We start from the raw sequence: 16455 nt of genomic DNA on the forward strand, positions 1-16455 counted from the left end.
CACTTGCTTATCGACCGAGATAACCTCTCACTCGCACCGACGGAAATAGTGTTTTCCGCAACTGCTGGTAACAGTGGCTCACACGCTTCCAAGCCTCCTCGGCAGAGTGCTACTCATAGTTGTGAACGGTAGTGTACTTGATCTAGTCAGAGTAGGCTACAGCTGAGGATGGGAAGCGTTTTATGTTATGCCCGATCCTGATGCTCTCGTTTGAGTGCAGACACTTGTATGTGCCACCTTTTTTGGTCGTTACCGAACACGTGATATGTGGCTCTTCCGTCAAGGGAAGAAGCAGTTCTTTATCCATACTTGGTGGTTTGATTGCCTACGCAGGGCAAACTACCCAACACCCATATGGTTTGTATGGTGATCATTATAGAGTCTTTAATTATGCTACGTGCCTACCCAGAGCGCACACAAAGCTATAATTTGTACATTTCTATTTTCCCAAGCCTACTGTAGAGCAAATGAAGCAAAAATTTTACGACCGGCTTCTTGCTACAATTCAACCTTCGTCCTGCAAAAAGGACAGCTACCAGAAGTTTCGTACCACTGCTTGAAGCAGCCCAAGTGAAACATGTGGTTACACCTAAGTGTCAAAACCTTTTCTGCTTTGTCGGTCCCCGTGGAACGACTGTGTAGTTCATCCAAACAGATGACGCATCTATTGTTTAGCTTTTCTCGTGCATCGACGACAGAGGGGAGGCCCGTGCTCCACGACACCCTTGCCTCAAACTTGGAAAACTTTCTTGCTTTTATTGCTCCTCTCAAAATAGCAATTACGACCTTGATCGCCGAGATGAACCTCAAACATAGGAATATCACATTTATCAGCGGTCTCGACCATAAGATGTTTATATTTGCAAAAATGTTGATCAAACTGTAGTTTATTTCTGTGAATCCTATTATGCATACTGCAATCAAAATCAGTATGTTCATATGGTCCAACTCCGAGAAGACGCTGGATATTGTGTGGTAAAAGTAATTTTGAAAATGCTGCCTATTTGACGCATTATTGAAGTAATATAGTGCTCCTGTTAGCTGCATAATATCACAAATGCCCCGTTACGGTCGGAATAAAAGTCCTTAAATGTTAGTATTTAATCCTTCAGCCCCTTGGGCAAAACTTCTCAATAAAAATTTCTTTCAAGTGCTTACTGCTCCGAAGCCCAAATGCCACCTCGATATCCCTATGCTTTGTACCATAGTCATTCTTGTTTCCTCGGGTTTGCAAAGGCTAATATCTTCCACCACAAGCTTTCCTTCTGTTCACAAACAACTCGCCTTGTGCCTTGTTTGTTCGCCAAATCGATAACAAAACTTTCATTCCTTCTCATGTGACACGGCAAGATAGTCAGCCAAGCGAGGCTGTCTCGCGACTTATTTTTGGCTCTCTTCTGCCTCACTACTAAGTTCTCTGAATATGTCCACCGTTTAACTGGCAGTTTATAACTTATTTATAAAACTATATAGTGCTAAGACAGTTTGGGCAGTAAGGAACTACTTAATTTTGCTCCTCAGACTTTGCTTCACTTTCAGTAGCGTTTGTGTCAGCGTCCGCTGCCTCTTTGGCCTCCTTTTCCTCAGCTGCATTTTCTTCAGCTTTCTTCTTGTCCAAAGCTGCCTTGTCAATGCCATACAACCTGTAGAGAAGCTCCGCGGTTTCGTGCTTGTTAACCATCAAGTTGAAACTACTCTTACCCTTCCATAGAGGAAAGAACAATTCTTCATTACCGTCCTTGTCAGTCTTAATTTTGACGAAACATGAACCTTCACCCAGAAGAGCAACATCGTCCATGAATTTAGGATCTGCATTGCTGTTTCTGATTTCTGCCACGCTTGGGGATGCTTCGAGAAGCAAAAGCTTTAAGAGCTCAAGGTTGGTTTCTAGTTGCCTGGATGCTGGTATATAAGGTCTGATGACATTGAGACATTCGTTTTGGATTCTCCATGGACACACCGCACTCTTCTGAGAAACAAATAGCTTGATACCAGTGTAAATGAATCTTAGTTTCTGCTCGTTAAGCTGGAGAATCTTTTTGATGATAGGTGCAACATAATAGATAGAACGTAATGGCTCTCCTGTGGCATTTCTAACTAATGTACAGTCTTTTGAGAAATCGTCTGAGACTTCGTAAAAGTCCCAACATTTTTGCAGCTCAGCATTACCTTTCTCGATAAAGATGAATGGCTCTTCATTTGCATCAATAGGCAATTTTTCTCTTCTTTGTTTGACAACGGTAGTGACTTCCGATTCTTCAGTTTTCTGTTTCTTGGTCGTTTCAGATTCGACTGTTTCCGATGCTCCTCTTTTGTTCTCCGCATTTGTGACCTCCTTCTCCTGCTCAACTTCCTGCTCAGCCTCCTTTTCAAAAACAGTAATAAAGAAACCACCAGTGTTTTGATCTTGTGGATAAACTCTCATACATCTTTCTAAATGTAGGTCTTTGGCCTCTTCATCGCTTGGAGGGAAAACAGTAGCTGGAAGCTTGTCATCCTCAAGAGGTTGTTGCTTTTCTTCGCCGTCTTTGCCGAAAACTCTCCAAGAAGAAATACCTTCATGTCTGATCAAACCAGGTAATCTGTCAGAAGAGTCAACCAGCTTGACTTTTCCATCCCACAATTTTAATGCTGAAGCAACCACAGCCTCATTTTCAATGGGATTCAAAGAACATGTAGAATACACTAGTCGTCCTCCTGGTTTCAACAGCTGTAAACCTCTCTTCAAAATATTAAGCTGTAATGGATGCAAACCAATCCCATTACCGAAACGCCATTCCTTCCAAACCATTATGTTTTTTCTCATGGTTGCATCACCCGAACATGGAACATCACATAAAATTCTGTCAAATTTAACATATGGCCCGTTTTCCTCCAATCTCATTTTTGGAAACATTTGTGCATCATGGTTGACTACAATCACATTAGATGAATTGAGTCTTTTGATTTGATGAACCAACATATACGATCTTCTATAATCGGAGTCGTTTGCCATGACAAAACCTGTTGGTTTGAGGGTTTCATCGTTAGAGTCCTTGAAAGTATGTAAAGATTCAATTAATTGAGCGGTCTTAGAGCCTGGTGCAGCACACATGTCTAAAACGTGATGATGAGGTTCAACATCCAAAACTAATGGGGGAATCATTGAAACAGCTTCCTGTCTTGATATATTTCCCACTTCGTTTTCAACTAGCAAATATTTTTGGACAGCTGCATACTGAGGAAGTTTCTTAATAACCTGCTTAGGCAAGTCAATTTGAAATGCCAAATTATCAGGATACCAAGGTAAAGAGAATGGCTTGTTGTACGATTCTGTGCCTTCAACATTTTCTAGCAATGGCATAATCTTCTCTTGGAATAAGTTTGCAATTATCTTGGCATGCTTTCTGGAACCTGTAACTCTAAATGTTAATGGTAATGTCTCTTTGCAGGTGCTCTTGAAAAGATCAAATTGATCATTCGGAATTAAATCTAAAGCTCTGTAATACTTTTCCCAAGCTTCATTTTCTTGAGTGACTTGATCCCATGACTGTCTGTCGTCTCTCTTGCCAAGCTTGTTTCCACCTCTTCCTCTTCTTCCTTTTTTACCCATTTTTGCTAAAAGTACTCTTGATGTGTGAAAGAACCTTTGCATGCAACTTGAACCAGTGAGTTTGAAAAGTAGACACTATCGACTTCGAAGGAACAAATTTCAATTCATGAAAATTTTTTCTGCGGGTGCCCCGAAAGGGAAATACCAGATAGGCGGTAATGCTAAACTCACAGCTGGATTTAGATCAATTAAGAAAAGCACAATTGGGTCAAAACTGGAACCGCAGAATTCAAGTAATAGGTACAATTTAATTTACAAATGATAAAAATAGCAGAACATTAGGTCGTGTAAATTGATGAAATCAAGAGCTTGATTGATTCAAAAAGTTAAGATCTTTCAGTGGTTTTTGTAACCCGTATTGGCTTGAAATCCTCTGATAAGCTATTACTGTCATCTGAGCTAGAATTTGAGTTACTACTACTTCTACGGGTTGCGAAATCAGAGCCTTTTCGACTTCGCCTCTCTTTGCGTTCACTTTCATTATCACTCTCATTTTTTCCGTCAACTTCCTCATCTGTCTCTTCATCGTCTTCATCGTCTTCATCTTCATCATAAACCCTGATAAATTCATCTATGCTACTTAATTTCTCTGATTTTTTTTCTACAATTTTCTCCATGTATGCTTTAAAAGTAGACTCTCCACAACAATCCTCGACCCATTTAGTTACCAATGAACTTAACGCTAGTAAGGCCGATCCATCTAGGAATCGGCAAAATTCTTTGTTGTAATCCTCCTCTGAAATTCCTAGTCTATTCATTATCCTATGGGCAACATAATAATGTATGTCGTTTGCTATATCCTCATCTGGTAATTCGATTTTCGTATAACCCTTTATTTCTTGCCTACTCAAATATACCAGTTCACTGGGTTCAAATTTATAGTCTTCAGTCAGTACTTCATCTGGAGATTTGTAATGAGCTTGCAATATACCTGTGGGTTGCTTATATATGCCCATAGCTTCGAACTCTGGTTTTAATTTGGGCACAACGGAATTATCTACTTTGACAGCGTCATACTTGGAACCTCGACCTTTGGTAAATTTGATTTGTCCCCCTGAGAGAACTTCTAAGTTGGAAGAACTATATACATTTGGTATTTTTTCTTTCACTCTTTTTACTTTGAATCTCGCAGAGCCACGTGAAGTCATTGAGTTAGTGATCCCTTTGTTCTCACCAGAAAGTGAAGGGGAAAAAGAGAATTGTTCCTTTTCATCCGCTTTTCCTCTTCTTCGCTTCAAAGAGCCAGCACCCGACATCTAGAAGAGTATTGAGAATAGTTCTGCTTTTAATATAGTGATATGAGAACTGTTATAGCCTGTTATCGGTAACAGAAAGAAGTTCAACTTTTCTCTATCGGTGTGATTCTCGAATTTTTTTTTGCAGATCCATTGCACAGTATTGTGAAATTGGTTTCTCGGATAATATTACATGCAACTAAAAACCTAGTTTTGACCCATGTTCGTAGAAGTGAGAACAATAGCCATACGAGTCATGTCAAACAATGATCTGGAAAAACAAATTCAAGAATTAAATACTAAAATTGCTGAATTGGCCCTTATTGTTTCTTTGAAAACAAAGGAAATGGATACTATAGAGCAACGATACACGGATCGCATACGTATACTAAATGAATACCTAGCCACAGTGCGAGCCGGACTTAATATTGAGAGTCAAGAAGGGCACATCGATGATACAACTTTCATAGATAAGCTACGATCGATGAGCCACAACGATGATATTAAGGATTATGTGCTGGTACCGACGAAACCTTTGCAAATGAACTCTATGAAGAATCCAAAAAATGAGACGAAAACAAAGACTGAATCAGAGGTGGCTCAGAACACTCAACATAAAAAGGCCTACAATATTGCAGTCAACGAACCTACCTACAACCGAAAAAAGAAAATATCATGTTCTTACTGCAATGAAAAAGGCCATAAGCGTTCCCAATGTCCTAAAATCCTCTACCATGAGGCTTAACAAATTAGTACTTCTATACGTAGCTTGAAATCAAATGAATGATTTTTTTTGTGTAATGTTAAACGTATAAACAGACTATAGTATACAATTAAGTACGCCCGTACCTATTTACCTACCCGCTATTTTCTCACCTGCACTTGCCATTGCTTCTCTTCTACTAGCATCTTGGAGAAGGTTTGTATCCACAGAGGCCGGATTCAAGTGAATATACCTAATATTGGTTCCTCTAAAAAACAAGTTTCTGATTGCAATGAAGTGTGGGTATTTCTCTGTGTCGACATGAATGTTGTCCAACTTTAAGTTGAGGAACTGATCAACCGACTTCAGTGTTCCGGTAATCTTAACATCGTTCTTTAGCTCTACTGTTATCTGTATCGAAAGAGTATCAGGTAATTCTAAAGTGTTAGTATCTTTCAGACCAGTTGCGATTTCTTCCATGTGTACATAAAAAATGAAAGGGTTCAGGTTTTTTTTTTAAAGAAACAACATACCTCCTGGTCTACCAGGGTTTTGAAAAATGAGAAGAAAAGCATTACTTTATGAGTTGTAGTTGCCGTTGGTCTCTGATGTTTAGAGTATGGCCTACTAAGTGCTTTTATCTATAATCTACTACCACCTTTTTTACCTTGTCCCGGTAACATGAATTCGCTAGAACCCAGCAGCGAAAGTTCAACTTTGAGAACCACGAAAAATCTCGGCTCATCTATGGACGCTCAGTACCGGTAGATGGGCTTTGGGATTATTCATACAGGCATTTAGGCGACGTGCACGCTTAAATGTTAAACTTATAGGATTATATATACAAGGCATGTACAGGTACGGTTAAATAAGGAAAATTTCCCAAAAAATCTATGGCTTACTTGCCGTTTTAGCACTCTTTTCGAGGTATTTTTTGAGGATGAGCATGTTTGCCTTACTTGGCTTTTTCAAGTTATTCACCAGTAACAATGTACAGGTGAGCAGAGTCAATGCACCTGCTTGATGTGCTGCAGCCAAATCGGTCGGAACTAGATACAATAAGGTGCACATACCTAGGATATATTGTAACGTAACAACACCCATACTTATGTTCAACCACTTGTAAGCATGACGAGGAATAATAGTTTTGATTTTGTGTGAGTACATGTGCAATGCAAAGATCGATAGAGCCGTGGTAGTTGCAAGTATTCTATGTTCTAATTGGACAGTTGCTTGGTTTTCAAGCATGTTTCTCCACCAGAGATCAGTTTGGTCCTTGACTCTAGAGTAAACAGGATCAAATAGCTCGCCGGCTGAAGGAACCCAGTTTTCTCCCATGTGAGGGAAAGTGTTATAGATAAGACCAGCATCCAAGCCAGCGACAAACGCACCAGACATTGCAGTCAAAAACACTAAGCCAAAAAGTCCCTTCGATAAAGTTTTAAACTTGGACAAAGAGCCGGATTGAATTTGTTGGAAATACTTGGCATATTCTTGAGGTTGTTGCATGATCCATTGGTTTCTTAAAACGCTGAAACCGGTAGATATCATGGCACAGTAGACCAAGAAAGCCGCACCTAAATGTGTAGCCAACCGGTACTGAGAGACCGTTGGTTTTGAACGTCTCTCTTCCAACTGTTCAGTGTCGATACCAGAGTACACCATCCACCATCCGATGGCACCTTGAAGACCAATCAAACCACAAATTCCCACCAATTTTCCTGCTGTTTTAAGGGATACCCTCTTTCTGGCTACCAAGTACAACGTTGGCAAAACGAAAACCGTACCGATGATTCTTCCCAACAATCTATGGGACCATTCCATAGAATAAATGAACTTGAAATCTTCCAAGTCCATATGAGAGTTAAGCAGTTTGAACTCAGGAGATTCTTTGTACTTTTCAAATTCTGTTATCCAATCCTCTTCGGTAAGCGGTGGCATTGCTCCAGTGACAGGTTTCCATTCAGTTATAGACAAGCCCGACTCAGTTAGTCTTGTCAACCCACCCAAAACCACAATGGCGAAAACCAAAACGGAGGAGCCAATACACAGGTAACCGACTGATTTGGAAGAGTTTGCAGGCCAACTACTTCTTACAGCTGGGCTGGATGAAGAAGCAAAACTTCTGAAGCTTGTGGAAAACGGTCTTGATTGACCAATGAGATGGGTTTGATTGGTAAAAGAAGAAAATGATCTTTTGAAAATGCTAGAGGATGACGCATTTCTACCCAGAGTCTTGCTAAATACAAGCCTCTTTAATGAAGCAACAATTGGAATGCCAAGATGGCCGTTGCTTCTGAGGTTTTTCAAAGCAGCTGGTCCTTCAGCTTGTATAGTGTTTTTCAGCCCTGCATTAATGATCGAAGGGTTGCGGAAAAAGAAAAGATGACTTTTGCAAAGCAAAGACATTGTCTGTGGGTGTGGAAGCAAAGTCCTTTGAAGAACAAACAAAACTCACTGAAGCTAATGAGAACGAGCAGATACCAACGTGCTGACCTAGGGAATACATCAAAACGATTTTGTCACTTCAAAATAGTAATACCGTTGATATCTACTTGGAACAACTGCAATCAACCCACCATTTATTGCGGTGCACGGGGGCGCGGACAGCGGGAACAGACAAAGCCAACAATGCTGCGGCCATTGCCGACGCGTCGACTTGACGATCATGGCGCAGCGGCAGAGAGGTGCATCAACTATCATTTTATTGATACGGTAAATCTATTTTAAACATCAAAGCGAACAGAAAGCTGTTGGAAAAAACAGAAATCGCTGGAATTCACTAGAGCTAAGAAAAAGTACCTCCGTGGATCAAAGATGCCAACCAGGAAGGTACAAGATTCTTACAATCCCTTCTATATTGAGCCTGATAAGCTTGAGTCGGAAGATTTCAGCGATGATTCGTTGCATTTTGACATCGGTCACGATATGGCTTCGAGCACCACAAATCTAAATGGTGACAAAAAAGAAAGTTCGGCACAATCGCCGAAGAAACCTGCACTTTCTGTAAAAACCAGAAAACGGGGCTACAGTTTGCGTACCCAATTACTCAACAATAGTATGCATCAACAGGTCGAGCACTTCCTTGAGCCCCCACTTACAGATTTACACGATCATGGAAATGGTGGCGGCGGCGGTCAAGGTGCATCAAGAGCTGTGAATCAGACGGTCAGGTTTGACGATGAGCCTACCCCGATGGAAAATATCGAACTAAAATCCGTTGACAACACTTACACGCCAAATGATTTAGATTTCGTAAGAAACAATGAACAATACCCCCAGTTGACGAGCAATAGATTCGACACTTTGCTCACTAACGAATCTATCATGGACTTGAACGACGAGGTTCTCCCGCTTACAGATCTTAATTTGAGTAGTAAGAGGAATAAAATTCGTTTGAGCGAGGATGATAACCACAACGATTACTCGTATAGAGGAGGGACTGGGAAAGCAAAATCAAAGAGAACACTGAAAGCTTTCTCAAGTTTAAAATTCCCAAATATTCTGAAACGGACATTTTTGCTCTTGACAGGTGCTAGACCAGAGTTACCATCCGTTGGGGGACGTCAAATTCCGATCACAATGAACATGACTAACACAGATTTCCCAATAGTAAAGAATAAAAAAAATGAAACTTTACTTGTTGATGAACGTATGAACACGCCTTATGTGAACAATGTGATAACATCGTCAAGGTACACTTTAATAAGTTTTTTACCAAGACAACTAATTGCTCAGTTCTCTAAGTTAGCAAATTGCTACTTTCTACTTGTTTCCATCTTGCAATTGATACCATCTTGGTCTACGACAGGAACCAGTACTACCATTATTCCGTTGTGTATTTTTATTTCGATCTCGATGTTACGTGAGGGATACGAAGATATCAGGAGACATAAATTAGACAAGCAGGAAAACAATAAAACAACAAGGGTCTTAAAGGAAATGGAATCTCCGGATTCATTGTTTGAATCCGATATGAGGTTTAGCAAAAGCACAACATCTTTTTCAAGGTTGAGACCAAGTGGTCAATCTTTTGACTTTGATTTCGAAGATGACTTAGAACTGGAAGACCAGTCTGCACACCCAAACTCCTTTGACAATGATCAACTTTTGGGCGGACTAGGGATTGCAACTAAAAAAACAAAATGGAAAGATTTGAAAGTTGGCGATGTCATAAAACTAGAAAGTGATGAATGGGTTCCTGCAGACATTGTCTTATTGACTAGTACAAATGAAATGGGTGAGACTTTTATCGAGACTATGGCCTTGGATGGTGAAACAAATTTGAAAGCCAGAATACCCAATATCGAGTTGCACAAAGTTGCAAACAAAGCAAAAAACTTGTTCAATATCTCGGGAACAGTTTTATCTGAAGACCCAAATTTAGATTTATACAACTTCGAAGGTTCATTGGACTTGCCAAATCTGGAAACGCAGGAAATGATAACTTATCCTCTGGGTCCTGATAGTACCATTTATAGAGGTTCAATTATTAGGAATACTGATAGTTGTCTTGGTATGGTTATTTTTACAGGTGAAGAAACCAAAATAAGGATGAACGCAATCAAAAATCCAAGAATCAAGGCACCAAAACTACAGAGAAAAATTAACATGATCGTTGCATTCATGGTTTTTGTTGTTTTAACCATTTCCTGTTTCAGTTTAATGGCAGAGAGGCTTTTTTATAAAAAGTACAGAGACCTTACGTGGTATACAGATGGTGCCGATGTTGGTGTCGCACCAACTATAATGGGATTTATTATTATGTTTAACACAATGATCCCTTTGTCTTTATACGTCACAATGGAAATCATCAAAGCTATTCAAATGGCATTGCTTCAATGGGACATTGACATGTATCACTTACCCTCAGACACCCCCGCCGAGGCTCGTACTGCAACCATTTTGGAAGAATTGGGCCAGGTCAGCTATATTTTTTCTGACAAAACGGGTACTTTGACAGACAACATCATGATTTTCAGAAAATTTTCTGTATGTGGTGTGCCATGGATTCATGACATTGACCTTCTGGTGAAAAAATTGGATGATCCGAAAGATTTTTCTGATGTGTTTTCTAAAGAGGAGGAAAAACCAGGTGCAATTGTGACTTCAGGACGACCAAGTATGGCATCGTTGTCTGATTCAACTAGAAGAAAAATACCCAAAGAAAACGAGTTTGATCACCATGATATCAAATCCTCACTTGAATTTGTCAAATACATTCAAGAAAATCCTCAATCTCTTTTCTCTAAAAAAGCCACATTTTTTTTACTCTCTATTGCACTATGCCATACATGTTTGCCTCGAAGAGTTCAGGCAGAGGATCGGGATTCAATTGACTCGTTGGAGGAAGCTTCTCCAACTGTTGCAAGCGAGGACAGGAGCGTAAGTAATTCAACAAATCCGTTTGTGGTAGATCAAAACAACAAGAATGTTGATGAAGATGGAAAAATTGAATATCAAGCTGCTTCTCCAGATGAGTTGGCACTCGTTCAAGCTGCATGTGATATGGGATTTATACTTTTCAACAGGAAACAAAAAATTGTAACTTTGAAATCATATCCACATTGTTTCGACAAGGAACCAGAACTCACGAATTATGAGATTCTTGATGTTGTTGAGTTTTCATCGGCAAGGAAGAGGATGTCTGTAGTAGTGAAGTTTCCCGATAATCGAATTGTCCTATTTTGCAAAGGTGCGGATAATATCATAATGGAAAGATTAGCCAAGGCTGACATTGTCACCAGTGAACAGCAAAATTTGAAAAGATCAATAAGTTTGAGAAAGAAAGCTGAGTCCGATTTTGTTTTGAGCAGAAGATCAATTGAAAATGCAGGAGAGACTAATAGCCCTAGAAATTCTTTTGCGTCAAATAGACTGAGTTTTACATTGAGTAGGCTCAGAAACAATAACGAGGGTCATGATAACATTAGTTCTATTTTAGATTCTAATGAAGCTGGTGCTATTTACAAGGAGTCGAAGAAATCTCTTGATATGGAAAGCAGGAAAAAATATAATTTATCCCAAGATCAATATATTCCATCTAATAAGTGGATCTCGGATGATCATTTTGTTATCGAGCGTACTTTACAACATATTGACGAATTTTCTTCAGATGGTTTGAGGACTTTATTGTATTCTTACAGGGATTTAACTGCTCCCCAGTATGAAGAATGGAGTAAAAGGTACGCAACTGCCAAAACCTCACTCGTTGATAGGTCGACCAAGATAGAGAATGTCGGGGCGGAATTGGAAGAAAATTTGTCCTTGTTAGGATGTACGGCTATTGAAGATAAATTACAGGATGGTGTACCTGAAGCTATTGAAAAGTTGAGACGTGCTGGAATTAGAATGTGGATGCTAACTGGGGACAAAAGAGAAACTGCTATCAATATTGGGTACTCTTGTAAATTGATCAAGGATTATTCTTCAGTGATAGTTCTTTCGATTGAGGGAGCTAATTCCACTGATAAGCTTAGATCGATTATCACTGCTACGGAGATCGAACTTGATGAAGGTGGTATAGCTCACTGTGTTATTGTTATTGATGGAGCAACATTGTCGGAAATTGAAAATGACCCAACCATAATGCCGTTATTTATTTCATTAGGAGTAAAGGCCGATTCTGTTATTTGCTGTCGTGCCTCTCCATCTCAGAAAGCTACAATGGTTAGTAAAGTTCGAGAATTGGATCGCAGCAAAGTTACATTAGCTATTGGTGATGGTGCCAATGACATTGCCATGATCCAAAGTGCTGACGTTGGTGTCGGAATCACTGGTAAAGAAGGCTTACAAGCTGCGAGAACTTCAGACTATTCAATTGCTCAATTTAGATATTTGTTGAAGTTGTTACTGGTTCATGGTAGATACAACTACATCAGGACATCAAAATTTGTGTTGTGTACTTTTTACAAGGAGTTACTATTTTATTTGAGTCAGCTACTTTATCAAAGGTACACGATGTTTACTGGATCTTCTTTATACGAATCATGGTCGTTGTCGATGTTCAATACTTTATTCACATCTTTACCAGTGTTATGCATTGGTATGTACGATAAAGATTTGAAGCCGTCGACACTCATTTCGGTTCCAGAGTTATACAGCAAAGGGATCAACAATGAAACTTTTAACTTGGTTGTTTTCATTAAATGGGTCATATTGGCAGCTACCCAATCGATCTCTTTATGTTTTATTTTATGGTATATTTATGGATTCTCAGCTTTGATTGACAATACGACCTATCCCATGGGAGTTATAATGTTCACGGTCCTCATCATAATTATCAACACGAAGTTGAATATAATCGAGATGCACACAATTACCAAACTTTCCATCATCTCTTGGGTTATCTCAGTTCTTGGATGGTGCGTTTGGTGTATGCTATTGGTTGGATTGTACAAGAGTAAGATCAATACGATTTTTTATGTTCAGCACGGTCTTTTCGAGCATTTCGGTCGGGATCCATCTTTTTGGGCAACGCTGCTAATATTAACGGTGTTGGGAATTTGGATCGACTTTATTTTCTACTCAGTTTCAATGTGTTTCAAGATGACGGACACTGAGGTTTTCCAAAGGCTTGAAAAAGATCCTAATATTGAAAAACAACTCGTGAAGAACTCTTACTATGAATTGAAACAGGGATGGACTTGGTTACACGAGTCTCAGATTGTTGAACAAGAGCCTGACGGCCTGGGCGAATATGATACTTTGAAAAAGCATGTTTATAATTTTCGGTCTTTCATGAAGAAAGGATCGATCCACCCGAGCGACTTCACCCAATTACGGAAACGGAAGGGGACGATGGTGAACCCCACAGAATTACCTCCTAATTCTCCAACAATCGTGAAGATCAACTCAAACGATACATACACTGAGGAGATGCTACCTAGTGGGGAGATTGTTAGAATCAGGAAAGACAGCCAAACCTCTGGTAATAGCGATCAATTTTCCAATCGTGCTTATCGCAAGATTTTCAGAAGCTCCAAGAACAAAGATGTCGAAGGAGATGATGGTGTCTCTGGTATGAACGGTCACAGCATTGACGAGATTCTTCGTGAGAGGCAGCGGGGTTTGGAAGAAGGTGAAGAATGAGAAGGACCGAAACTTGATGAGGTTGAAAGATTTTATAGAAAAGTTTGGAATTTTGGATTTTTATTTTTATTTTTGCAAGTACTCTTTACTAAACTAATGGAAAAAAATTATATGTTTATAAAAAGATAAGGTTTGAGAATGAAAACCTAAAGTAGAGTTGGATAAAATAAGTTTGAACTATGTTACGGAGATAATAAGTGTCATATTGTATAAGTGCTACCGGGATAAACCAAGGGAAAAAGAGATGGAGATGTGTAAATAGAAGTCATTGAGTAAGAAGAGGAAAAAAAATGACAGAAAAGAGGAAAGTTAGTTGAAGAAAAAAAAATGAAACTCAATCAAGATAACAGGACAACTATCGTGGAAAAATAATGCCAGTGTGACTGGTGTCTGGGTTGACAAGAGCTATAGAAAACTTAGAATTATGCTTTTTTAGTACCTGGCTTTCTCAAGTATAAATAGTTTCCAACTCCCAGGATTGACAAGCATACACCAACGGCGGTTGCAAGATGTAGGGTATTGTTTGTATGATGACAATGCTCACATATCTTCTTGGTGAGGAAGTCCCTATGATAAGTATAAGCTGCTCCTCCTAGGGCAGAACAGGCTGTAAGGTATAAAGCGTCATAAGCAATCAATGGGTTTTGGCTGACTTTGGTTGAAGCTGAGGAATAATAGTACTTTGTGAAGTCGATTGATTTCGCAGCCGATGTTTGTATTATCGATAGCGATTTTTGGTAGAGAGCCACCAAGGATCTTGAAGTCGAGCCCAAGGCAGAAGAAATCGTGCTTGAGGTCGAGGAGTACAATGAGACAAAGGCTTTTCTGATTTTTTCGAAAAAGGAGTCTATTTCGTCCGAAGTTGGTAGGTCCTTCTTGACTTTTTCAGAGAGGTTCTTGGCCTCCTTCTGGGCGTTCTTTGTCACAGTTTCGGCCTTAGCCTCAACGTCGTTGGCAGCCTTTTGAGCCTTGTCTTCGTATTGCTGCTTTGGCATCGTGGTGGATTGGAAGTTAGGTATATCTAGTATAACTGGGGTTTTCTGGACTGTAGGGTTGTATGTGTTAGTTTGCTTTTCTTGGGGATCCGGTTGATCACTGACCACGGTGTCTACGGTGTTGGAGCTGAGGAGGGTTTTCGTTGTGTCGTTTACTGCCAGTGGGGCCGAGGAGATCTTGGTTTCCTCCGTTTCGCCGGTCGAAAGAGACTCCTGCACGGGGGAGGAGATCACGGACGCTGTATTCGACTCCGCGATAGAAGGGGAATCCGAGATGGAGGCAGACGAGAGGTTGGCCTTCGACGACTTGGAATGTGACGTGTACAGCGACCTGAGCGAGTTTCCGGACGACAGCGACTTGGACGGAGAGGAGGTGCCTGGGTGCGAATGGTGGCTGCCCAGGGACGCGATGGACTTCAAGGACGACTTGGACTTGGACTTTTCCTTGTCCGACTTGTGCAGCCGTTTGGTTTTGGATTTCAGTTCACCTCTGGACTAGGCGTGACAGAGCAGTCTGAGTAGACGGGGGGAAACACTTACCGCAATTGACGGGAGCTCGGGGGTGGTACCACTGCTGTGTGCGATGAGGAGCGGGGGGCAAAGCACCAGAGGCGGGAGAGAGAGGAAGAAGAGGGGACAGACACGGGGCCAGAAAGAGTAGAGACACAAGGAGGGATGCAAAGGAGGGAAAGGAAATTGGAGCATGGCTGGCATGGCTGGCAGGGCAGGCTGCCGCAGCTTAGGTCAGCCCGGGCCCGAGCCCGAGCCCTGACCCCGGCTTATCTGTGTGCCAATCTGCTGCTTTTTCTTCCTGCTTCCCCACGGCCCAGCTTTTCTGGCCCCGCACCCGCCTTCCGCGCCCGCGAAAACGGTGCTGCGCTGCGCTGCCGCCCCGAACCGTAACGCGACAATGCGCCAGCTTCTGTGCAGCGGCCATTGTTTTTCTTCTCTGCTCATGCGAGTCCGCGACATGGCACGATCTGGCGGTGGGCCCAGAGCTCATCAGCAGCGGGTGGTAGTGTGATTTGATGTGATCTGAACGGTCGATTGCGGACAGGAGCAGGTGTTTCCCGGGGGTCCGTCAGTCAGACGGGGTCTGTGGTGTCCGCTGGAGGGCGGACGACGCGGTGCGGTTAGTATCATCGGACAGAGGAGGGGGTGGACAGCTGTGCGCCAGAGCGGCGCCGCCGGTGTGATGAGCCTCAGGCGCTGTGGGCGGCTCAGACGTACAAGAAAGTCATGGTGTGGGGGTCCGGGGCAGGGGTCGGAGTGGTGCTTGCAGAGGCATGGAGCAGCAGCAGCAGCAGCAGCAGCAGCAGCAACGGCAGCAGCAGCAGAGCCAGGAGGAGGAAAGCAGAAGGGGAGGGAGGGCGAAACGGTTAAATACAAAACGCACGGGACAAACGCCCCGGAACAACACCGGCTTGACCGTGTGTGCAGCGCAACACGGCGGCGGCACGCTGGGAATGGGCCAACCGAGGCCACGGAGGCCCGGCATGGCCAGAAGAGGAAAAAACAGGGGGGAGGGGAAAACGGGGCAACGCTGTTCACGGGGGGCGACGCGACGGCGACGCGTCGCCGTCGCGTCGGCGCGGAAGAGGGCTGGGCGGCGGGACACGTGCGTGTGTCGAGGGCTTGGGCGCGTCCGCGCAACGAGAAACCCTCGCGCGCAGAAGCACTTGTCTTTTCGGGAATTTTTCACTTTTTTCGAGGCCACAAGGGCCGGCGCGGGAGCGAGAGGGAGAGTGGGTGTCTGCTGCGGGAGTGAAGATAGTGGTGGTGGTGTTGAAGAGCTTTTCTTGGTTAGCGTGCAAGACAGATAGCGAGCAGAAGGGCAGT

The 16455-nt window shown here is 42.0% G+C and overlaps 8 protein-coding genes across 8 annotated transcripts; 2 read left to right on the forward strand and 6 right to left on the reverse strand.

Moving 5' to 3' along the window:
* Positions 1 to 463: 463 nt before the first annotated feature.
* Positions 464 to 1376, reverse strand: PICMEDRAFT_138533 (hypothetical protein). The gene has a single exon (XM_019160116.1). It carries the CDS (start codon positions 1045 to 1047, stop codon positions 499 to 501), a length of 549 nt encoding a protein of 182 aa, XP_019018008.1. The 5' UTR covers positions 1048 to 1376; the 3' UTR covers positions 464 to 498.
* Positions 1377 to 1504: 128 nt separating this feature from the next.
* Positions 1505 to 3592, reverse strand: PICMEDRAFT_11860 (hypothetical protein; the record flags this gene model as incomplete). The annotated part of the gene is made up of 1 exon (XM_019159850.1): positions 1505 to 3592. One exon carries the CDS (start codon positions 3590 to 3592, stop codon positions 1505 to 1507), a length of 2088 nt encoding a protein of 695 aa, XP_019018009.1.
* Positions 3593 to 3918: 326 nt separating this feature from the next.
* PICMEDRAFT_72927 (hypothetical protein) lies at positions 3919 to 4740 on the reverse strand (the record flags this gene model as incomplete). The annotated part of the gene is made up of 1 exon (XM_019164334.1): positions 3919 to 4740. The coding sequence occupies one exon, from the start codon at positions 4738 to 4740 to the stop codon at positions 3919 to 3921; it is 822 nt and encodes a 273-aa protein (XP_019018010.1).
* Positions 4741 to 5083: 343 nt separating this feature from the next.
* Positions 5084 to 5572, forward strand: PICMEDRAFT_11862 (hypothetical protein; the record flags this gene model as incomplete). The annotated part of the gene is made up of 1 exon (XM_019159851.1): positions 5084 to 5572. One exon carries the CDS (start codon positions 5084 to 5086, stop codon positions 5570 to 5572), a length of 489 nt encoding a protein of 162 aa, XP_019018011.1.
* Positions 5573 to 5680: 108 nt separating this feature from the next.
* On the reverse strand, positions 5681 to 6010 carry PICMEDRAFT_72929 (hypothetical protein; the record flags this gene model as incomplete). The annotated part of the gene is made up of 1 exon (XM_019164335.1): positions 5681 to 6010. The coding sequence occupies one exon, from the start codon at positions 6008 to 6010 to the stop codon at positions 5681 to 5683; it is 330 nt and encodes a 109-aa protein (XP_019018012.1).
* A 411-nt stretch (positions 6011 to 6421) lies between these two features.
* Positions 6422 to 8174, reverse strand: PICMEDRAFT_11864 (hypothetical protein; the record flags this gene model as incomplete). Its single annotated transcript, XM_019159852.1, has 4 exons — positions 6422 to 6579; positions 6604 to 7942; positions 7989 to 8055; positions 8110 to 8174. 4 exons carry the CDS (start codon positions 8172 to 8174, stop codon positions 6422 to 6424), a joined length of 1629 nt encoding a protein of 542 aa, XP_019018013.1.
* Positions 8175 to 8322: 148 nt separating this feature from the next.
* On the forward strand, positions 8323 to 13726 carry PICMEDRAFT_16707 (hypothetical protein). Its single transcript, XM_019161314.1, has one exon. The coding sequence runs from the start codon at positions 8348 to 8350 to the stop codon at positions 13619 to 13621; it is 5274 nt and encodes a 1757-aa protein (XP_019018014.1). The 5' UTR covers positions 8323 to 8347; the 3' UTR covers positions 13622 to 13726.
* PICMEDRAFT_16711 (hypothetical protein) lies at positions 13688 to 16173 on the reverse strand. The gene is made up of 2 exons (XM_019161315.1): positions 15847 to 16173; positions 13688 to 15106 (listed from the first exon to the last, which is right to left on the reverse strand). Exons 1-2 carry the CDS (start codon positions 15855 to 15857, stop codon positions 14044 to 14046), a joined length of 1074 nt encoding a protein of 357 aa, XP_019018015.1. The 5' UTR covers positions 15858 to 16173; the 3' UTR covers positions 13688 to 14043.
* Between the last annotated feature and the right edge of the window lie 282 nt (positions 16174 to 16455).

This window comes from Pichia membranifaciens (genome assembly GCF_001661235.1).
Source record: "Pichia membranifaciens NRRL Y-2026 unplaced genomic scaffold PICMEscaffold_3, whole genome shotgun sequence".
NCBI lineage: Eukaryota > Fungi > Ascomycota > Pichiomycetes > Pichiales > Pichiaceae > Pichia > Pichia membranifaciens.